At 31.1% G+C, this 23,236-nt stretch overlaps 10 protein-coding genes across 10 annotated transcripts; 6 read left to right on the top strand and 4 right to left on the bottom strand.

Annotated features, from left to right (window-relative positions):
• Window positions 1-256: 256 nt before the first annotated feature.
• Window positions 257-1,069, bottom strand: cubi_00035 (uncharacterized protein; the record flags this gene model as incomplete). The annotated part of the gene is made up of 1 exon (XM_029017049.1): window positions 257-1,069. One exon carries the CDS (start codon window positions 1,067-1,069, stop codon window positions 257-259), a length of 813 nt encoding a protein of 270 aa, XP_028875628.1.
• A 2,388-nt stretch (window positions 1,070-3,457) lies between these two features.
• On the top strand, window positions 3,458-5,707 carry cubi_00034 (carboxypeptidase; the record flags this gene model as incomplete). Its single annotated transcript, XM_029017048.1, has 1 exon — window positions 3,458-5,707. One exon carries the CDS (start codon window positions 3,458-3,460, stop codon window positions 5,705-5,707), a length of 2,250 nt encoding a protein of 749 aa, XP_028875627.1.
• Window positions 5,708-5,907: 200 nt separating this feature from the next.
• On the top strand, window positions 5,908-8,397 carry cubi_00033 (uncharacterized protein; the record flags this gene model as incomplete). The annotated part of the gene is made up of 1 exon (XM_029017047.1): window positions 5,908-8,397. One exon carries the CDS (start codon window positions 5,908-5,910, stop codon window positions 8,395-8,397), a length of 2,490 nt encoding a protein of 829 aa, XP_028875626.1.
• A 1,560-nt stretch (window positions 8,398-9,957) lies between these two features.
• On the bottom strand, window positions 9,958-11,658 carry cubi_00032 (RRM domain-containing protein; the record flags this gene model as incomplete). Its single annotated transcript, XM_029017046.1, has 1 exon — window positions 9,958-11,658. The coding sequence occupies one exon, from the start codon at window positions 11,656-11,658 to the stop codon at window positions 9,958-9,960; it is 1,701 nt and encodes a 566-aa protein (XP_028875625.1).
• A 651-nt stretch (window positions 11,659-12,309) lies between these two features.
• Window positions 12,310-13,503, bottom strand: cubi_00031 (uncharacterized protein; the record flags this gene model as incomplete). Its single annotated transcript, XM_029017045.1, has 1 exon — window positions 12,310-13,503. One exon carries the CDS (start codon window positions 13,501-13,503, stop codon window positions 12,310-12,312), a length of 1,194 nt encoding a protein of 397 aa, XP_028875624.1.
• Window positions 13,504-14,299: 796 nt separating this feature from the next.
• On the top strand, window positions 14,300-16,744 carry cubi_00030 (CDC48 like AAA ATPase; the record flags this gene model as incomplete). Its single annotated transcript, XM_029017044.1, has 1 exon — window positions 14,300-16,744. One exon carries the CDS (start codon window positions 14,300-14,302, stop codon window positions 16,742-16,744), a length of 2,445 nt encoding a protein of 814 aa, XP_028875623.1.
• A 1,068-nt stretch (window positions 16,745-17,812) lies between these two features.
• cubi_00029 (oxysterol-binding protein 3) lies at window positions 17,813-19,552 on the top strand (the record flags this gene model as incomplete). Its single annotated transcript, XM_029017043.1, has 1 exon — window positions 17,813-19,552. One exon carries the CDS (start codon window positions 17,813-17,815, stop codon window positions 19,550-19,552), a length of 1,740 nt encoding a protein of 579 aa, XP_028875622.1.
• Window positions 19,553-19,813: 261 nt separating this feature from the next.
• On the top strand, window positions 19,814-20,872 carry cubi_00028 (apurinic apyrimidinic endonuclease apn1; the record flags this gene model as incomplete). Its single annotated transcript, XM_029017042.1, has 1 exon — window positions 19,814-20,872. One exon carries the CDS (start codon window positions 19,814-19,816, stop codon window positions 20,870-20,872), a length of 1,059 nt encoding a protein of 352 aa, XP_028875621.1.
• A 335-nt stretch (window positions 20,873-21,207) lies between these two features.
• cubi_00027 (40s ribosomal protein S21) lies at window positions 21,208-21,552 on the top strand (the record flags this gene model as incomplete). Its single annotated transcript, XM_029017041.1, has 2 exons — window positions 21,208-21,213; window positions 21,310-21,552. The coding sequence occupies 2 exons, from the start codon at window positions 21,208-21,210 to the stop codon at window positions 21,550-21,552; spliced, it is 249 nt and encodes an 82-aa protein (XP_028875620.1).
• A 100-nt stretch (window positions 21,553-21,652) lies between these two features.
• On the bottom strand, window positions 21,653-23,125 carry cubi_00026 (uncharacterized protein; the record flags this gene model as incomplete). Its single annotated transcript, XM_029017040.1, has 1 exon — window positions 21,653-23,125. One exon carries the CDS (start codon window positions 23,123-23,125, stop codon window positions 21,653-21,655), a length of 1,473 nt encoding a protein of 490 aa, XP_028875619.1.
• Between the last annotated feature and the right edge of the window lie 111 nt (window positions 23,126-23,236).

The raw sequence follows: 23,236 nt of genomic DNA, 5'->3' as shown, positions 1-23,236 counted from the left end.
AAAATAACATATTTATCCAAAAATTGTATTTATTGTCATTTATTCAATTTACCGTCAAATTATTGGAATGTGCATTAAGCAAATAATAAGTTTTTTCCTTTTTCTCCCAGTCCTCTAAGAAAATTGAAAGTTTTTAATAAAATTACTGGTTTTAAATAATTAAAAAAAAACAATTTTAATCAATAGTTCAACAAATTCAGTTTTAAAAACTATTAAAAATTCTATTAATCTAATTACTTAAATAATATTTGAAAATTCATGCAAATGGAGAATGCACAACTTGGCGCTTTTGGTTATTAATGGCGCCTTCTATAGCATTTCTAATACCTGCAGCAGAATTCTCATAATTTTGAGTTCTCATACGAATATTTTGAGAAATTGAGATACATGTAGCATTGTACTCCTCACCTGCAGCATTGTTATCTTGAGTAAGTCTTTCAACAGAGAGGTGATAATCTTTAGAAGACTGTTCTCTCCTTTGGTTAAGCTTTATAGTGGTTTCATTTACATAATTGGTTAAATCTTGAATATGTTGATTAACTGCACTCAATTCCTTCTTGTAGCTAGCATCAATGGCACTTAAATTGGATCTATATTCAGAGTTCAGCTCGGCAATTTCCCGCTCTAGCTGAGCTTTTAAATCTTCAATTTCTTTTAGGCCTTCCTTAGATGATGTCATTAATTTGACATTGATTTCAGAAAGCTTGTTAGTAGTTTCATTGACCTTAGTTTGGAATTCACAATCAAATTTTGATTTTTCCTTATAATATTGTGACTGAATCATAATTTTTTCTTCATTCAAACTAGGTAGATTCTTTTCGTACATTTTTCTAAGTTCTTCAAACTCCTTCTGAATTTGAATATTCTCGTCAGACATTTGGTCTTGAGCTCTCTGAATTTTTTCATTATTTTCATTGAGAGTTAATTGATACCTTTCTTTAGCCTGGAATAAAACATTATTCATCTCAGCAACTTCTTTGTGATAATCTGCGGATAACTCCTGTAAAGTTAGTACCAAACTTCTAGGGTCTGCATAACCTGAATTCATGTTATTTTTTGTAGAATACATTGTTATAACGGAAAAGTTGGGAATTTATTGGTCTTAATAAAGTTAGATAATTTGATTCTTCAATATTATTTACTTAAATGTGCAAATTCCACTTGAACCCAAATAGCTAGAGATCAACCAAAACTTTCTAGTAGAATCCAATTAATGATTTTGTTCAGTTAATTATTGGAGCAATGATAATCCTCAATTATGTGTAATTTTCGTGAATTCCATTTACCACACACAACACACATTTAGGCGGTAAGATACAAACTTTCTACAGCACACCACAAAAAAGATGTATATAAAAATAACTTTGATAAGCAAATATTTTCTTCTAAAAAGAAAACAAAATCACGTAAAATGTATTGCTTTCAAGATTGAAGTTTAGTTTAAGCTTTTAATTAGAATTATTTTAATATGCTATATTTTAATATAATAAATGCCTTGAATAAATTAATATAACTATTAATAAAATTGTGGGCCAAATCTTCTCTTTTATTTTCTCTCAAATATACAAATAGCACAAGTGCATATTTAGAGACTCCAAATTATAACTGAATAAATTATTGTATTACTTCAAATTGATTTTTATTTTTATTTATTTTCCGATCTCAGAATTTTATTCATAGAATTAATCCTGTTAAATAATTACATTACTAATGCGTACAGCACAATATGAAGAGCTAAACATTTAGAAGAATGAAGAGGAATTATTAAGTTAAAACCAATGAAATGATTAATTTTACACAGCTTTTGAAAAAGCTCATTTAAAAAATATTAAACTTTCTGATAAAACTTCATAGATTGTTCTATTTTGGGAAATGAAATGATTTACCAGTTTCTTAATTAAAAGAAATGAGTAAATCTTTAGAAGAGGGGATTTCAGAGAATTATTTAGAAGAAATTATGTCCCAATAATTCAATTTGAGAAATATGGTTATCTATTTCAAGCTATATATAAGGTCTTCGAAACCTAACAAATTCTGATTCAGTTGCATGTATTACAAAGCTTAATTCAAATAGAGCTTTAAGGAAATTACAAAATTTGGTAGCATCTACTCCAGAAAAGAGAATAATAATAATAAAAAACAGGTAATTGATATACTCTTAAAAATATTTAATTGAAGAATTATTGGCTTTTCCAGCGAATTCACTAAGAAAAATGTATGTAGAATTTTTAGCTTATAATTCTGAAATAAATAGAAAATCAGTAAGGTATATAAACAGCGAGAATTTGGCTTATGTTTTGAATAGGTTTACGTAGGTAAATAATAATCAAGAAATTATTAAATTGGATAAATTGTATCTATATACCTTTTTCAGATAAACTAAATTTTACGTACTGTATTTGAGCTAAGAAAAAAAGCAGAATCAAAAGTCACATTGAAATGATTCGAGTTTCTTCATCCTGGAATTCATTTTGGAGCAGTAAGAGTATTTATAATAATATTTTTAACCCCAATTTTGAAAGTCAGAGCTAAAGTAGTTTGTAAAAATCGTCACATAAAGAATATATCCCTTTTAAAATCTATACAAATTCACCAAGACTGTGACAAGTATCTTAACTCTCTTGAAATTTTTTAAAATAAATACTATACTCAAAACTAATAGTTATCAAAGAGTTTATTCCCTGGGTTAATAACACTGAGAAGAAAACAAGACAAAAAATTCACACTATAAGCGTAGAAGATTCTTTACCAAAGGCAATTACTGATTTTCAAAACAGTTACAGAAATATACACATATTAAGCAAGTGCACTCTTTGCTAGTTTATATGCTTGAAAATTTACAAAAAAAAAAAGCGAATTGTTATAGTTAATTAAATATTAATAATAATTTACTTATTTCTGATTGAATTTTTATTAATTTGCGATTAACATTTTAGTTGCATGCAACACAAACATGCGCAGATATTTGCATTACATATACCGGTATGCATGCATTTGAATAAAGTGGCAGAATGCCCACTTAGTAATTAGAAGTAAATAAAGAGAAAATCAACATTTAATTTAAAATTAGTATTGGCTGTAAAATTAATTTATTTGTAATTTGTACTTATTTAAGATTAATTTTTCAAAAATTTAAAATAAGAAAAATGCTTCTTATTACAGATATTTATTAATTACTAATTACTATACCGCAACATATAATGGTAAATTATAAGCGGTAAGAAATATAAAAATTCCACACGGTCAAATGATAAAGGGGATTGGAATCAAGAAAAAAATATAATTTGAAAATAATATAAAAATCTAAATCGTTATTTCCTGCAAGAAAACAGATCATGCAAGTATAAATGGCAGAATAGTAATTTCATAACAGGTTAATTTTTTCATCTTTTGATAAAGTATAATAAGAGTAGAAGATGTTATTATCTAGAAATATATATTTATGTAAGAAAAAAAAATGAGAAAACTAGTAAAGTTATTAGATGTTATCAGGTTTTTTACCGTAATTTTTTTAATATGTATGATCAAAGTTTTTGGACATTTAGAGAGACCAGAGAGAAAGTTACAGTATGCAAGAGAACAAGTTTCAACTATTCCAGACGATTATTTGGAATTAGGAATCCCTAATATGGATTATGGTATTGAAAACCAAGATCTGAGAAGAATTATATATTCTTTGAATAGGGGGTCATTGAGGAATTTTCCGACATTAAATGAGGTGTCAATCATTATGGATAATTTATTATTGCAGTTTGGAACTAATTTTATAAAAAAGCATAAGATAGGAACAAGTTTTGAAGGGAGGCCAATTGAGGCATATAGAATTGGATTCTTTGGCAAGAATAATGATTTAGACTCAGAAAGTTCGTATCCCAATATTAAGCCCGGTAATAAGCCTGCATTTTTACTGACATCTATGCATCATTCAAGAGAACCTGCAAGTTTAACAACTGGAATATATTTTGTTTCAAAACTATTGGAAGATGCAGTTTACAAACAGGACCCTGCCTCTTACTTTTTACTTTCAAACATTGATGTTTGGTATGTGCCATTTGTGAATCCAGATGGATATGCTGCAATTGAACGAACACGAAATTATGGAATTAGAAAGAATCAAAGGAAAACATGTAATTCTGGCAGACCAGATGAGGAGGGAGTTGATATTAACCGTAACTATGATTTCAAATTTGATAATTCTCTGATTTCTAAATGTGACCCACAAGAGTATCCCGGAGAACATCCGTTTTCTGAACCTGAAACGAGGGCTATAAGAGATCTTGTAAACAATGTAAAAACCTTTGTTACTGCAGTTAACTTACATACATTTGGCGATTTGTGGACTATACCTTGGAATTGTTGCAAAAAAAAAGACTTAGATGAGAATATTGCAAAAATATATAATGAACTTAAGTATGAAATTCTAATATCATCTCCCTCATGTATTATAAGAACCTTGATGTATACGAAAGGTCCATTTTTTATTAATTCAGTTAAAAAGGGATTTAATTCAACATTTTTCACAAATTCTAGAAATGAGTTTGAAAATGCTTCCAAATATTGTTTCTCACCAGCAGCAAGGAACCCTACTATGGATTATGAAGCTTCAGGAGAAGCAGATGATTATTTACTTGGAGTTCATAATATCATTTCACTTTCTCCAGAAATTGGTTCTGACTACTATGGGTTTTATCCTCCTCAGAGTGAAATTTTCCCAATTGCAAAAAAATATTATCCTCAAATCCTGGCAGTAGCATCAAAATCCACTCTTGAGCTAAGTATTTCCTCTAAAATATTCTTATATAATGATGCAGAAATTCGACGTGGAAAATTCGAATTTTCACTATTCAATAGTGGATTATCTTCTATTTGTTCCAAAAATAACACTCAGACTTTTCAGAGTAATTCCAAGAAAAATTATGAATGTTACTCAATCTTTACTTGGGAGTTAATTTCATCTAATTGTAATCAGGTTTCTAATTTTGATCCTGGAAATACACAATTTGGTGAATATTCTGCTGGTTTCAGATACAGATCTTTAAATTTGAAAGATTGGGACCAAAATGTTAACACAGCAGATGAATGTAATACACAGCAATTACTAATATCAGTAAACAAGCAAAACAAGAAAGGAAATAGCAAAGATGAATTTAAATTTATTAGAGGATTTGCCTTTGATGGCTCTGTTGAACCAAGATCTAATCGGGGCTTTAGGGTAAATTTCAAATACAAGAATTCATTAAATGCTGTAACATCTAACTCTAAGTCTGGCACTAATATTATAATCCACACTTGTGTTGCAAATATCAACAATAAACACACAGATGGAATTTGTCAATGTGGATTTATTAAGTTCTCTAATAACAATTTCAATTCAAATACCGCCTTAACAGTGCACTCAACGAATTCCGATCACCTATGTAATCAACTATATACTAGTAAAAATGAGTTTTCACCATATTCAGAAATACGCGATCAGGAGCCAGAAAAACACTCTTTAAACAAACAGAATATCATCTTCCTTAAGAATGATCAAGCTGATTCAGGAAGAGATCTAACATATTTATCAATTTGCATAATTTCAGTCACTATTGTTACCGTCATATCTATATTATATTCTATTACTTATAAGAAATATTACACTGAAGGTACAGAAACAATTAATAACAACCATGTTCCAGTTGCTAGTGAAATATTTTCTAAAACTTAGATAGAGCAACTCGGTGTTCTTAATATAGTTTAATTGCTATCGAAGCAAAATTTCAGCTTAAAATTCTATTCTTATAAATCTTTATATTTTATACTCTTTTTCTTAGTTAACTTCGCTATTTAAATACAAAACACATTTGGCGCGCGCGCCCGTCCGCGTCATTCAATGACAATTAAATAATTACTGAAGCAGAACTAGAAATGAGTGAATTAGATATAAATTTGGACGCTTCTAAACATTTGGAAGAGCTCAAGCAATTAAAAGAGGTGGATTATGAGTTTTACAAATATCTTGAAGAACATGGGCAAGATTTACTTGATCCTGCAGGATTTAAAGAAGAGCCAAATAATGAAATAAATGGAGAGGAGAACGAAGAGCTGGTAAGATCTGAGTTTGGACTTCCAAAGTTAGATAGAGAAAAGTTTTATCAAATTAAAGAAAGCTTAGAGTCCACAAACTCTTTTAAAGGTCTGAGTTTACTATTGAATTGTTTTGGGTCAGTAGCAAATATAAATAATTTAGTTAATGAAGAAATCCCGGCTAAATCTACTATTGAAAAGACTAAAAAAAAGAAGAAGAAATTGAATGATAATTCGTCTGAGGTAAAAAGAAATCATAAGGAAAGATCTCTAACTTTTCAAATTGATGATCCTGAATTGATGTTTGAGATTACTATTTATGTGCTCCAAAAGGTTCCTCAGTTGTTTTGGTCTCATTCCTCAGGAGGAAAGAAAATAGAAGAGTTTACTTCTGATATTATCCCTGAATCTCTTCCAAAGTGGCTTAAAATAGAAAAAATATGCAGAATATTTTGGCAAGATTTGAGTAATTTAATTCTGAATAATTGTTTAAGTCTCCAGCCAAATTTGGAATTAATGCGAGATATATTCAACAAGCTTTCGAATCCGTTATTAATTCTTTGGATAATGCCAAATAGGCTACTAACAAATCGATTCTCCACATTATTGTCTAGAATATGGACAATGAATAAATATGTTATATTAAAACAAGGGGCATTTCAAGTTTTAAAAACTATTAATGCTTGCTTTGATAAACTATCTCAAAATTCTAACAATAAAAACTGCCCAAAATTTCAGTTCTTTGATCATAATGATATTATAAATCATCCTATTAAAAGGCATGAAGAGTTTCTACTCATTTTGCATCGTACTATTGGAATTTCTGCAATGAGAGGCATTTCTTGGAAGAACTATTTTTCTTCAAAGCAAGTTATTAATGACTATTTAATTCTTCTACAAGAGTCCAATCATAAAATGGTATATAGAATTTCCTATAATGTTATAAGAAAATTAGGATCTATGCTCAGAATTCTGTACCTTCGTATTTCAAGAACTAATAACTCCAAGACCAATTTAAAAAACAAATTAAACAATTCAGCAAAGCAAAAGAAACTTTTTGAAGAAGTATTTCTTAATTTATTTAGCTGGAAATTTTTAACTTTTATTAGAATCTGGTCATTGGCTGTTTCTAATATTTCAGAGCTTTACCCACTACAATATCCACTTATTACTATAATTACTTCCATTGTCAAGCTTAAGTTAAGCTCTATTTCATTTCTTCCATTCACACTTCAAGCTTTAGAGGTACTTTCTGAAGTTGCAATATCCAACAATGTTTTTATTCCAATTACTGAAATGTTGTTTGATGCTCATTCAACAATTGAAAGGGGAATTAAACAAACCTTTAATAAGTCATCTCAAAGTAATCTAAAGAACCAAAGCATGATTACAACTACAAGTAAGCCTTTTATGCCTGAATTTGAAATCAAAATAGGAAACTCAATTTCTAAGTCATATCAAGTTTATGATTCTTTACAAGAATTCTGGATTTATATAGTCTCATTATATATCTCCAGCTTATATAAGCATCCATCTTTTCCTGAGTTTTTGCTAGGTATTATTCCTAACCTTAAAAAACTTCAAAAGTACAACAGCAGACACTGGAATGATAATATTAACAGGCAAACCAAAGATATTATTAAGAAAGCTGAAGCTCATTCAGAAATGATTAAAAACCTCAGAATCTCTATATTAACTAACCACGAATTTCTTGAATCTGTTTATAATAAAAATTTAACTAACAACAATTCTCTTCTTCCATATTCCAGTAAAATATATAATGAATACGTCTATAACTCTATTAACTCTAAAGCCGATTTTAGAGAATTTTTAGAGTTTCAGAACTATATTATTCATATTAAGACTCAAAGAACCGAACTAATTAAGGGAAAAATAAAATTATCATCAATGAAGACTTTAGACCATACTGAAAATGCAGATTTTAACTATCAAGATTCTCCTTTGAATGATGAGCAAGATATAGAGTTTAAGATACTTCTCCAAGAGCTACAAAAAGCTGGAAAATCTATCAATGACATTAAAAATTTAGGACCAAGGCAACTCAAAAAACTGAAAAAAACAATCAAAAATCAAATTGTTGACTTGAGGGAATCATCCTCGTCTAACAACCAAATTAAATCGAATAAGAGATCCTTGATTAATAAAGAAAGTCAAACAAGTAATAATAAGAGAAACAAAACTCACAAATTAGAAATCCAAAGCTCAAATGAGCTTAAAACTAAAATAAGCACAAGTGAAGTTAGTTCAAATATTATTCAACATGATATTATTGAAGATTGGGATATTAATTCTGAAGATGGTGATAATTAGGAATCATATCAAAACTTTTATTATTTTTATTAATTTAATTTTTAGCTTCAACCTTTTTGTTTGGTTTATTAAACAAAATTTTTTCTTTTTTATTTTTTAAAATAATTAAGCCCAACTCAAAAAAATCAAAAAGTTTTAAAATGGCGCCAAATTATTTTTATTTTCAACAATTAATCCTAAAATTGTTTTCTTATTTCTTCTTATTAGTTTTCTTGTTAGATTAATTGATTGTTCATAAACAATATTGGCCTCGAATCAAAACTTGGCCTCTTATGTAATTATCCAACAATTACCACCATTATTCCATGTTTATGGCGATCACCCATTTCTGTGTATAGTTCTTTACAGTTACAACCATTATCTTTACAAATAAAGCGAATAATTAATTAATAATAAAATCAATATTTCAAATATCTTCTCGCCATAATCTTTAATGTTATCTTTTTTAATATTAAAATTTTAAACAAAAAATCTCTCGTGGTTTTCCACATGGCTTCCAAAATTTAAGTGCATGCATGCACGGGGATGCCGGTATTAATTTAATTTAATATACTTGTTTAGAAAAAAACTTTTATTAATTTTAAATATTATTAACGCTTCTCAGATTCATGCATAAACTTTCTTTAACATCGAATTAAATTTTTTTAAAATATTTCAAAACACTATTCTTTACAACTCTACTTTCTGAATGACAAAATTATGTGATTTTCTCTCAAATATTAAATTAAAATACGATATAAATTTTTTTTATACACAAATAAAATAGATATAAATGAATAAATATCTATTGATTTTGTATATATATATATATATATATACAAATTTAATGTATGCAGCACAACCAAAGAGAATATATTGAAATATAACCCTTCAATACATTTTTAAAAGAAATTTTATTAATATACCACAAACTCACACTACAATTTATTAAAAATTATCTTGTTAAGGCCAATGAATGCACTTTATTAAATCTTTTTTACTTTAATAAGTATTATTCCAAACTTATTCCTCACGATTTCAAAGTATGATAAAAAAACGATTTGGAATCTGAATTAGAGTATTAACCTAACCATACTAAACAAAACCCATAAAAACCTTTCATCAACCATATACAAGAGAAACAAACAACTAGAAAGACCCCATATTAACGGCCTTATTCGGTAGCTCTTACAAACATTGCTCAGTTCGATGATTTTTTTTCTTATACTTCATTAATAAAAAAAAATACCTTAATTTGACCTGAAATTACCAAAATTCCAAATTATATTCTTCTAGTTGGACAATTTAACAATTAATAGTTGCTGATAACAGAATGTGATTTGTAATAGTTTACAGATATTAATGAAACAATAAAAAAAAAATACACGAAACAATTTTTATTAGATTAACAGCAGCTTCTCCTTACTCTGATATTCAAATTATTATTAATTCCTTGACTTGGCATGCAATTAATGTGCTTTGTTTTGGTTCTGTGTTGTTTAAAACCATAATTAGAAAAATAGCTTGATAGAACTATAAATAAAATTTGAGCTTGAAGTCTTACAATTGCCACAAATTAATTTATTTAAAAAAATTATTTATTTCCGGATGTGAAGGCTTTTTTTTTTTAATCCTTTGTCTATTTGAAATACTACAAGTACTGTTATTTTTCGATGTGCTATTTAAAACATGGAGAATTTCTTTGGAAAGTAATTTCGAAGAATAAGTAGATCTGGCAGTGGCAAGTTCCTGGAATGACGAAATGAAGACTTCAATATACCTTTTACCAATAATCCTCCTATCAAGTATTCTCTGGACTTCAAAGGCATCACATTTATGAGGAAGTATAATCCAAGCTTCGCCCGATGATTTTTGATTTTCATTAATTCCCAGAAAGACATCAGAAACATTGAGATCATATATTCCACCAGATATAAAGAAATTTACAATTTCAATTTCAGTAGCAGACCAAGGCAGGCCTCTAAGTCTCAGAACCTGACGGTTATAATATCTATCAAAGGATGAATCAATTTGAAGTGGAAAATTTTGATCTTGGTTTCTTAAACCAGTTATTTGCATGCATATTAAGAATTCTTGGGTAGACGAAGGAAGAACTTCAATCCATCTTTTACCCATTCTTTTACCATGTAAGAGCGCTAGTGATAGTTCATATGCTCTTACTGAAGGAAGTAGAACGTAAGCTTCTCCTGTCATTCTTCCATATTTATTGTATGAAATTGCGATATCAGGAACCGAAATTTCACAGATGGGATTGAAAAAAACAATAATATCTAAAACATCAGTTTTCCAAGGTAACCCTCTTAATCTTACAACGGGTCTAACTTGAGAAACTTTGGGAGATTGAGAGGAATCTTTGTACTCAGAAATTGCATCCTTTCTTTGATGAATAATAATGATTCCCTTTTTAATGAGAACAAGCGACACTTTTGCCATATACTTGCAAAATAGTGAGAGGTATCCGGTCGATGCAGTATTAATACCAATATATGCAGAAGTATTAAGATCTTCAACAGGTATATTAAAAGATAATGCAATGTTTTTAAGTATGCTGAAGAGCTCCAGAGAACTGCTGGGCTCAAAAGCTGGCCAAAATTCTGGAAGAAAACTTTTAATTAATTCGCTTAAACCGATTATAGAGTTGAGTTTACTCCATAAGTTATTTGAACACGAATAATTAATTGCATTATTACTAGATGCAAATTTATTATTAAATAAATCTAGATTTAAAAGTGATCTTGTTTTCAGAGGATCCCATGTTATAATACATGAATTGTTATTTAAAGTATTAAAATTACAACTACAATCTTTGTTATGACAACACGAGAGAAAGTAGCCTATTAATTTATATACTTCTTCCATATCAAGAATGCTTTGCTTTTCGATTTTTTCATAAAAATCTTTGACGTCCATACAATCCTTAGAATAACAAAGAGTTTGAGGAGATAAGAATTCGCCTGAAATGAACGCAGTATAACCTGTACTGTTTTCAAAGTCATTAGCAGAAGAATTAGTAGAGAATAAAGTAACTTCAACAAAGTACTTATAATCTTCAAAATAAAAGACATTTGAAGGATTAAAAAAAGGTGATATATCTAAGAAAGATGGTTCAACACATAGAGACGGCTGATTGTTCCCTACATTCCCATTTACAATAGGAACCTGGTGTTTTTCAGCTTGATGAAGCCTCCATAATTCACACTCAATGAACAATAACTGACAGTGCTTATTATTTACATTAGGATCGCTCCACAAATTATCCATCCGAAATGAATCACAAACTCATCCCCATACGATAAATATTAATTATTTGTAGCAGGTTACAAATTACAAATCTACTGAACTGAATACAGCCATAATAAGGTTTACTACTTAGGATAAAAGCCAATTAGAATTATCCAGGTTTTCTAATTAACTTTTTTCCCTGCTATGCCTGTTCGTAAATCTGATGGATTAAATTTGTGTGTGCGCCACTTTTGCATCGTTGAGTTCCCGCCTACTAAATTTCATGTACACAGTTAATAAACATAAGAATTCAATTATAGGTAATTGTGTGTAAGCTTTTGTAAAAAATTAAATGTATACGATGATATATATGCATGTACCAATATTTTCTCCTAGTGGTAGTATTGTTTGATTAGGAACATTAATCGATATCCCGAGTATCAAAACGACAAATAGTTGGTTCGTCGTAATCTCAACTTCTGTTTATTCTAGTTTAAAGACTGAAATTGAGATTTTAAATTGAAAGGGGGGGAGGATATAGGAATTTAAGTATATATAGGTACATTATATTTGTTGCTAATATCTTAGAAGTCGAAATGGGTACTAACCTGTTTCTTATTTGTTAACTTATTATAGTGAAGCTATGAGAGGTTGAGTTTACAATATATTTTTTAAATAAGCAATATTTTATTAAAAATTAAGTAGTAATAAAGTGTTTTCATTAATACCAATGTCATTGAAAGTTGGTGAATTTAGGATAACTTCATCAATGCCTGATTTTGAGATTTTAATTGAATTATCATCGAACTTTGAAATTTTTAAATATGGAAACTGAGAAAGAAAAAAGTATGAATTACTCTGAATTGGATTTCCTAATACAGCCATTTCGTATTCTATCCAAGAGAACAGGTATTTGCAAGAATCTGTCTTATAAAACCTTCTGACAAAAGATGACCCAGCCTTACTCCGAATGCGGATTTGGATGGAATTAACATCATCTATAGAAGGTTCATTCGGGAGAGGAACACTTTTAGCAAATTCAATTGCAGACTCCTTTAATGCCTTCTCAAGCTCCTTATCTTCAGATGTAATTTCATCAGATTGGTTCACTGTATTTAATGAAGACTGTAACACATTACCTGCAGAAGTAGGCCACGTGTATTCAACTGGTTTCTTTGAATAGATAAAATTCCTATTTGAACTATCATCGCCTATTTGTACCATTTTATTTTCTTCTTTTTGTCTTTCAAGGACAAGGTTCTCAATTTCAGAGGCAGAGAGATAAAATCTTTGTTTACCATCGTTCTTAATTGGCCTAAGAAACGGGTCAGGATCAGGTAAAGGAATTGAATAGGAATCTGTTTCATTCTGTATTTTTTGTACAACGAAAACACTTTTTCCAGAAAACATTATTTCTTGTAAGTACCTCGAAACTTCAAAATAATCTATATGGATGGGGGCAGCTTTAAGACTATCCAAATTAAACCACCTTCCCTTAACACATCTGACAGAAGTCCAATGTTCCGATGAGTTAATAATGTAACCACAACAAGATGATGGGTACAAAATATAATCCTGAACTTTTGGATTTGCTGCTGGTATACAAGAATATCCGTGTCTTTGTAAACATTCCTGAAGAACCATGATTGAGAAAAAACCATCATAAGAGGCGTTATTAGACAAATTATCAGACATTGTTTTAACCTTTGGATTACTCTTTTCTAGTAAGCGTCTCTCCATATCATCTATTTCATAAGCAATATTAGAAAGAAGAGCTTCATCAAAATACGGACCTTGGAGAAGCGAGTTTAAACAATGTAAAGCACACATTCTATCATTTCCTTGTTTCTCCCAATAAACAATGAAACTTTCTTTTGCGCTCATTGTAATAAAAAATAATCTATTTCAACTTTTAATAAGTATTTAAATATTTAATCGAGAAAGATTATTCCGATATTTGGTTTATTACATTCCTATACAAATATTACTTTCTGAGGAATAATTAATATTGTCCACTCTTAATTTTTAAATAGATTTAAATTAAAATTTAAGTTAAGTAGTTAATCGGGCAACTATCTTCACAGTTGCAGAACCTTATTTCTAAATTTCAATTAATATTGTGTATTTATAAGTATTATATCCTCATATATACATATATATTTGATGAATGTATATATGTAAATTTGTATACTACCCGATTAATTATGTATCGCATGAAATTAGTTTGTAGTAATTAGAAAGAACTTAATTGCTCTTTTTTCAAATATTTTAAAAAACCAATACTTTCTTGTTAAATTTATTTCATTAATATTTCAAACTCTTAACTCATTTTAGTTTATTAAAATAATTATATAACACACATATGCCGCCAAAACTTAGGCGGTAAAATGTGGGTATATTACCCCACTTATAATAGAATAAAGGAAATAAATGGAGACAAAGAGGAAATAAAGAATTTTATAGAGCGAGTATAACAAAGGTAATCTGAATAATTAAAGGAAAAACAGATTAATTTTGGATCCAAGAACATATATATGAATATATATTAATATAAAATATATTTATATATATATATGAACATAAATACATTTACCATAAGAATTCACGAATAAAGAGGTAGAGGTCATAGTAGAATTCAGAGTGAAGATAGAGAAGTGATTTATATTTAAATCTAGAAGAAATGAATGTTGATGGGGAAAATCAAGTTCCAAAGTCAGAGGAAGTTCAAATGACTAATGGAGACTCTTCTGTTAATAATATGCCAGCTGGCCATATTGAGAAGAAGAGAGCTCCTAATAGATTACTTGTTGACGATGCAATTAATGATGATAATTCTGTTGTATGTTTAAGCCCAGCAAAGATGGAGGAGTTGAAATTATTTAGAGGTGATACGATTTTGTTAAAAGGTAAGAAACGTAGAGATACTATTTGTATAGTACTGGTTGACCCTGATTTGGAAGAGGGAAAAATTCGCATGAATAAGGTTGTTAGAAAGAACTTAAGAGTCAAGCTTGGAGATACTGTTTCTGTGCTCGAATGTGGAGACGTTCCATATGGCAAGAGAATTCACGTTTTACCCTTTGACGATTGTTTAGAAGGTATTACTGGTAATCTTTTCGAGACGTATTTAAAACCTTATTTCCTGGAAGCTTACAGACCTGTCAAGAAAGGGGATGCTTTCTTAGTAAGAGGAGGGTTCCGTCCAATTGAGTTTAAGGTTGTTGGAGTTGATCCAGAAGAATACTGTATTGTAGCTCCGGATACTGTTATTCACTGTGAAGGCGACCCAATCAAAAGAGAAGACGAGGAAAAGATGGACGATATTGGCTATGATGACATTGGAGGTTGCAGAAAACAAATGGCTCAAATCAGAGAGATGATTGAGCTTCCTCTCCGTCATCCAGGATTATTCAAAGCCTTGGGAGTTAAACCTCCAAGAGGAGTTTTGCTCTATGGACCTCCTGGTTCTGGTAAAACTCTTATTGCCAAGGCAGTGGCAAACGAAACAGGAGCATTCTTCTTCTTGATTAATGGACCAGAAGTTATGTCAAAGATGGCGGGAGAGGCAGAAGGTAACTTGCGTAGGGCTTTTGAGGAGGCTGAGAAGAACTCTCCTGCGATTATTTTTATTGATGAAATTGATTCCATTGCTCCCAAGAGAGAGAAAACCAATGGAGAGGTTGAACGCCGTGTCGTATCACAGTTACTAACTCTTATGGACGGTTTGAAAGGCAGAGGCCAGGTAGTTGTTATTGCAGCAACAAACAGACCAAATTCAATTGATCCAGCATTGAGAAGATTTGGTAGATTTGATAGAGAAATTGATATTGGAGTCCCAGATGACAATGGCAGACTCGAGATCATCAGAATCCATACAAGAAACATGAAGTTGGCTAAGGATGTCAAAATTGACGATATTGCAGCCAATACTCACGGCTTTGTAGGAGCAGACTTGGCTCAACTTTGCACCGAAGCGGCCCTCTGTTGTATCCGCGAGAAGATGGACGTCATTGACATGGAGGATGAAACTATTGACGCTGTAATTTTGGATTCTATGGCTGTCAGTCAAGACCACTTCAACTCTGCATTAGGTGTTTGCAACCCATCTTCTCTAAGAGAAACTGTAGTTGAAGTTCCTAATATCAAATGGGATGATATTGGTGGGCTTGAGGAAGTGAAACGCAACTTGCAGGAAATGATACTCTACCCTATTGAACATCCTGAGAAATTTGAGCGCTTTGGAATGAGTCCTTCTCGTGGTGTTCTATTTTATGGTCCACCGGGTTGTGGTAAAACTTTGCTTGCAAAGGCTGTTGCATCTGAATGCTCTGCAAACTTTATTTCTGTTAAGGGACCTGAACTTCTAACCTTATGGTTTGGTGAGAGTGAAGCCAATGTCAGAGAGGTGTTTGATAAGGCCAGAGCTGCTGCTCCTTGTGTACTATTCTTTGATGAGTTGGATAGTATTGGTACTCAGAGAGGAAGCAGCATGGGAGATGCAGGTGGCGCTGGAGATAGAGTTATGAATCAGTTACTTACAGAAATAGATGGTGTTGGTGTTAAAAAGAATCTCTTCTTTATTGGAGCTACAAATAGACCAGAAATCCTCGATGAGGCTCTATTGCGTCCAGGAAGGCTCGATCAGCTTATTTACATTCCTCTTCCAGACCTTCCTGCTAGGGTTTCCGTTCTCCAAGCTATTCTTAGAAAGTCTCCTCTCTCAAAGAATGTACCTATATCTTTTATTGCTCAGAAGACTGAAGGATTCTCAGGCGCAGACCTTGCAGAGCTTTGCCAAAGAGCAGCAAAGGCTGCCATTAGAGATGCTATTGCTGCTGAAGAGCTAAAAAAGGCAGCTGGGGATGACAATGCTATGAAGATTGAGGATGAATCAGACAATCATATTTACGAAATTGGGAGAAAACACTTCGAAGAGGCATTTGCTGGTGCAAGAAGATCCGTTAGTATCACCGATCTTGCCAAGTATGACCAGTTTAGAATGAAGTTTGACCCTGTATATGTCACCCAGTCTGGAGGTGAAGGGTTTACAATTGACTGGCCAGATTCAACCCATGCTCAATACTCTGCTCCCATTGATGATGATGCTGATGATTTATATTCATAAAAACATTAGGAGCAAAGTGTGTTGAGTTATTATTCGTCTGTGTTATAATACCAACCTTTCTACTGGAAGGCAGACTAATATATGATTTAATAATTTCAGTATTGTTTTTTTATTCAATCTAATTGTCATTGTCTACTTTCCAATAAATATTAATTCCCATTATTATAAAAATCATTTCCTAATAAACTGAAGCTTGATGTTTCTAGCTTTAATACGTAGCCTAGAGATTGGGACGGAGCTTTAGTTCATCATCTCTAGGCATTCCCTATGCTTGATGAAGAAAAACAATTCGTTTCAGAATCTAGTTATGATAATTTAAATTCTTTTATTTAAATATTAAAATTTTAAATTCTAACGGTAATACACGCATGTTTTCTTAATTTGCATGCAAGCTAAATAATTTAATTCTATTCATAAAATTTTTAAATTTTCGTGATAAAATTAAGTTTCAAAGTGTTGTAGTTAAATTGTATGTTTTTGGATTTAAGAGAGTAGATGTTTATTTTAAGACATTTTCTTAGAAAATAAAATTACATATCATCTCTTCAAGAAGAAGAAATGAATAGTCAAACTAATGCAATATCCGTCAAGATTTTTCAATTTTTGATTTCCAAAATATACAATTTTGTTTTTTATCTGTATTTGTCTATTACATGTAAATGTGCAAAGGGACTTGTTTTGGCGGGGAAAAAATTAAAGGTTGTAAAAATATTGTCAATGTGAAATAAAGTAAAAATTGATTGGTAGGAATAAAAGATTTTAAAAAAATATCAAAGCATAATAAACTTTGGAAATTTTTTTTTATGTGTTAACTATCTGTGAATTCTTTGAAAATTACAAAGGAGCCATATTGATACTTGAAAGAAAGCAACTGATCATTGATTATATTTAAAATAATTGAAACAGAAAATAAATTCATTTTAGCAAATTAATCTTTGAGAAAATTTCTGCTTCAAGTAATGAAAGTTTTCCGTTAAATTCTTAATTATTGTTAAATCGATAATATAAGGATTCATTTGACTTCTATTTAATAGAAGAAATTCGAATTTTAGTGTGGAGGCAAATCATATGAACAGAATTCGAAAAAAAATATTGAGATATGTTCATAGAAAACCCAAAGGATTTAGAACAGAAGAAACACTTGAAAGAGGTATAGATAGAACTCAAGAATTGGATGTAAACGAACATAACAATAGTCTGTTAAAAAATCTAGAAATTGAAACAAATACTGTCGAGAGACGCTCAAAATCTTTAAGCTCATCAAATTTGATCAAAGAAGTTAACTTAGTTAGTAGAGAAACCGAAATTGAAGAAATAGATAATTTAACTTGTTCATCTTCTATTATAGCATCAAATAACAATAATAGGCCCATTGAATATATAAAAGTGATGAAAACAAATAGTGAGGAAAGCTTTGTTAGTATTAAAGAAAGTGAAGATGATTTATCTGTTGAAAGATTAAATTCATCAAAAACTTGTATGGAAAATGAAGATACAGAAAAAAAGGAATCTTTTAAAATTATTAGGAGGAAGGATCTTCCTGTTCCAAAGACATCGTCAAGATTCTCTCTTCTATCCATGATGAGGCAAGTTTTCGGAAAAGATCTTTCGAGGATATCTATGCCTATATGTTTAAACGAGCCTTTATCTTTTGTACAAAGAATTTCTGAGGATTTAGAATACCATAATCTGCTAGAAAAAGCATGTAATTCAAAATATATTGATGAAAGAGTTGCATATGTAACAGTATTTGCATCATCTGCAATTTCTTCAACATTTTTGAGATTATCAAAGCCATTCAACCCTCTGCTTGGAGAAACTTTTGAATTAACTCATAGAGGATTCAAATTTATTGCAGAACAAGTTATGCATCACCCCCCAGTTGCAGCATATTATGCGGAATCTGATGACGGTAGTTGGGTTTATTGGGGAACAATTTGGTCTATTATGTCATTTGGGCCAAATAGTCTATCTATTCTTCCTCAAGGAACTGTTCATTTAAAGATTAAGACTGTTGATGGAGAGGAGGAATACTCTTGGGAACGCCCAAATTGTATTATTCACAACATTATTTTTGGTACTACATGGTTAGAATGGTTGGGAGATATTAATGTAACATCAAATAATCATGGCTATAAAGGGAAGACTTCATTTTTCACAGATTCGAATAATTCACATTCATGGGATAGATATAATAGTAACTTAGAAAAAGCAAAGCGTAGCAAAAGACGAAATATTGTAACCGGTTCAGTTTATAATGAAAATAATCAGAGATTGTTTTGCATCGAAGGGCAATCAGACTATGAAATCCAAATTTCCTCATTGAATTCTCAAAGTGGGTCATATCACCCATATTCTAAGTCAAACGTTGTTTGGAGGTGTAACCCACATCCTCATGATGGAGATAATTCACGAAATTTCTTCCTAACATACATGGCTCTTGAATTGAATGAAATATCAGATGATTATAATCCAGAAAAAGGCGCAAATATGCCAATAACAGACAGTAGATTTAGACCTGACCAAAGATTATACGAATCTGGAGATGTTGATGGGGCTCAAATTATTAAAGGGCTGCTAGAAGAAAAACAAAGAAAGAGAGAAAAGAATGGAACTTCCGCTGTACCAAGATGGTTCACTAAAGGAAAGAAATTATCATCATCTGTTCTAAATGCTAAGCATAGTTCTGTATCTAAAGATGTCGTTGAGTATGAATGGGAGTTTACGCATGAATATTGGAATTATAAGAATTCCCAGAAATTCTCAGATTTAAACGATATTGTTGATATTTTTAACATTGAAACATAATTATATAGTCGATTGGCACAGTTATAACTAAAATAAGAGTTAAACAATTTAGGGAGTTTGTAATCTTAAAAATTTCAATTGGTTTTATTTTCGTTTTGATTTGCATGCATGTGAATACATTAAGTATTTACCGCGCCTAATTTTAAAGTTTAGTAATTTTAATTAAGGGAATATAAGACTTTGAATTTTTAAGTATAGTTTTTTAAAAATTTCGGTATAAATCAAAGGTCCTCTTTTAGAATTATACTAGCTGAGTATAAAATGCCAAATTCTCCTAAAAAGTCGTCTAAGAGAGTAATTAAGGAAGAGAAAGTTGAAGATAAGCATGGCAAAAATCTGAAGCAGGCAAAGTTGGACATATTTTCATCAGTTACTAAGGCTGAGTTAAAAATAAGAGATGATTTAGATCACACATTTGAGGGTCACAAAGAGCTAGCAAAGAAATATCGAAAATTTGTGGGAGCTCACGTTAGTGCATCAGGAGGAGTAGATAAATCCGTGAATAATTCAGTAAATATAGCAGGGACAGCATTTTCTATGTTTCTTAAACCATCTCGTGGATGGAATGCTCCTCCCTTGAAGCAAACAACAATTGACCTTTTTAAAAAAAATTGTGAAATTAATGAGATTGATTATCATAAGTTTTGTATTCCACATGGCTCTTATTTGATAAATTTGGGAAACCCGGATGAAGAGAAAAGAAGTAAAATGTACATAGCATTTGAAGACGAGCTCAAAAGATGTGATGCATTGGGAATTAAACTTTACAATTTTCATCCCGGGTCTACTGTTGGGCAGTGCACTAAAGAAGAATCCATTAAATTTATTTCGGACTGCATTAATAAAGCTCACCAACAGACTCACTCAGTGATTACTGTTTTGGAAAACTGCGCAGAATCTAAATGTGTTGGTTACAAATTTAAAGAGCTTGCTGAGATAATCGATAAAGTTAAAGATAAAAGCCGTGTTGGAGTTTGCCTCGATACATGCCACCTTTTTGCAGCAGGATATGATGTTAGAACAGCAGAAAGCTTTAGTAAAGTGATGGTAGAATTCGAAGATGTAATTGGACTTAAATATTTAAAGGCAATGCATTTAAATGATTCAAAAGGGCAGTTCAAATCTGGCTTAGACAGACATGAAAATTTGGGAAAGGGTAATATTGGTATGGAATGTTTTAAGTTTATCATGAACGATTCAAGATTTAACGATATCCCTTTAATACTTGAAACTCCTGACCCAAATAATGATGATAGAATTTACAAAAAAGAAATTGCCACATTATATGACATGTTGGTTCAAAACGAAGTAAATAAATGAGGCCAGAATTACTTGCTATTTAAGTTAGATGCTAAATCATCTGTAATCAAGTTATTTATTAGATAGTATATTCTAATTAACTTTTTTCAATGCATGCATGTATTTTTTTGACACCATTTTGGCGCCAAATTGGGAAACAATACTGGTACCATTTGGGGCGCTAACGCGACGAGACAAATTTTTTTGTCTCTAAAATAAATATTTAAAAATGATTATTCATATTGAAGCAAAAGCTTAAAGAGAAATAATCAATTTGGCGACATAATAAAAGACTTCAAAAGAGGCGAATTAAGATTTCAGAAACGCTGATTTACTATTCTATATATTTTGTGATAATGCAGGTAAGTATTATTGCTTTCGTGTTTTCACTTAGGCTTTCTTCGTGGATTCACTAATCTGCAAAGATGAATCGTCTAACTTTACATTTTTGTTTTTAGAACATTGAAGGAAAGATTGTTGATTTATATATCCCAAGAAAGTGCTCAGCAACCAAGAGATTAATTTCATCAAAGGAGCATGGAGCTGTTCAAATCGACGTTGCCTTAGTTGATGATGAAGGAGTTGCAACTGGCCAGTTCGTTAGTCTCGCAATTTCTGGAGCTGTTAGACAGAGAGGAGAAAGTGATGCATGTTTGAATCGTCTATTAAACGAAAAACAAATGCTTAGCTTCTCCAGATAAATCAGGAAATGAACCCATAGAGTTCAACGATGATTTAGAATCGAAGTACTTAATGATAGTTTCTAAGTTTTTTTCTTATTATCTACGAATTGCCTACCTACTAACTTAATAATGTGGCCATCTCCTCTTCCGAAACTTTAATTATTGTTTTCTTGTATAAGAGCATTACGGCTATGTGGTAGTCAGATCTACCACCTGAGAGATCTGCATCCTTAGCCTTTATTCTTGAGACTTTATCATCATCGAATTTAATGATGTATTCACGATCATCCGGACAGTATCTCCAAGCAACGTAATGCCCGCTATCTGCAGTACGGCCTTGATGAGTAACTATACATTCGAGCTCATATACTCCTGTAGGGCAGTCTGTATATAACTCAGTATCCATTTTCTGTTCGACTTGATCAGGTTTTTCTATGGATTTGCTTTTTTTTTTCTCTGAAATATCTCTCCCAATATTGAGAATCCTTTTCAGGTCCTCAGAACAAAACTCGTAAAGATCCAAATTCTGGGAGAACTCTATTTTTCTACACACCTTTGCTCTAGTAGCTTCAGTTCTTGCAATTTCACTAGACTTCTTCCATTCAAAGCGTACAAGTTGTACAAGTAAATATGGTGGTAAAGAATCTATTTCTGAAGTTTTCTGATAGATAGAATCAACTCCTGTCTCAGAAGATTTCTTCTCAACCTTCTCATCTAATGAAAGCTTAATACCCTGAGTTAAGAAATCTACAGGATTCAATTGAGTTCCCATATGGCACATTAGCTTATAGTTATCTTCCATTTTAACTTCCTCGTCAGTTTCTGATGTAATATTCTTAAACTTAGTCTTCATTCTAAAACGGAAAATATCACCTATTGTTTGATCATCCTCATCTTTTCCATTTAGCTCACTTTTAAACAATGTTAACAAACTTCCCAAGACCTCTTCAGCATCTTGCTGTTGGTACATTGCAAAAGTTCCTCCTGTTGTTGTACTATATTGTGGGAATTGGCGTCTAAATAAATCAACACAATCTCCTGGAACCACACTTTCAACACTCCCGTCCATTTTATCCATTAATTGTTTAAATGAATTGAGAAATTTAATTGTAGTTGAGCTTCCTGAACTCGAACCTGTTCCTTCAGACAAATTAAAATGACTATTTCTCAAAATCTGTAAAAAACTAGGGATACTTCTTAGCATATGAATTATTGAATTTAAATAACATGTATTTCCTAAATTTTCCAAACCCACTGGTAGAGGTGCAATTTGTTTTTCTTGCAAGATTTTTGCTCTTTCATCTGAAGTTAAATCTTCGAAAAATATTGCCTTCTCTGATGGAACTTTCAGCTCACCTCCTTCTGCAGTTCCCACAAGAACTATCTTTGATCCAGGCTTCAATCCTAGTTTGTTCAAATCCATCCCATCTCTTAATACACCTCTTTGGGACATTAACTTTTGCTTCGAAGCAGGTACCCCTGTCAAATTACTTAACCTCTCTCTGAACTCAGAAAGGGGGGCTGAAAGAACAAGATCAACATCTTCAAACGTTTTTACGTTCCACTTTACTGTTACTTTTATTTGCTCCATTACATTCAATTTATTATTATCTATTACTTGTGTTCACATTAAAATATTTTGGCGCCATATTTGCGCGCCTTCGATTACAATTATTTGTATGTGCATGAACAGAAATAAAAT

The sequence above is a fragment of the Cryptosporidium ubiquitum genome (assembly GCF_001865345.1).
Source record: "Cryptosporidium ubiquitum isolate 39726 chromosome Unknown contig_11, whole genome shotgun sequence".
Lineage (NCBI taxonomy): Eukaryota > Apicomplexa > Conoidasida > Eucoccidiorida > Cryptosporidiidae > Cryptosporidium > Cryptosporidium ubiquitum.
The sequence above is the reverse complement of the archived record's forward strand: the minus strand, read 5'-3'. Positions and strand labels throughout refer to the sequence as shown.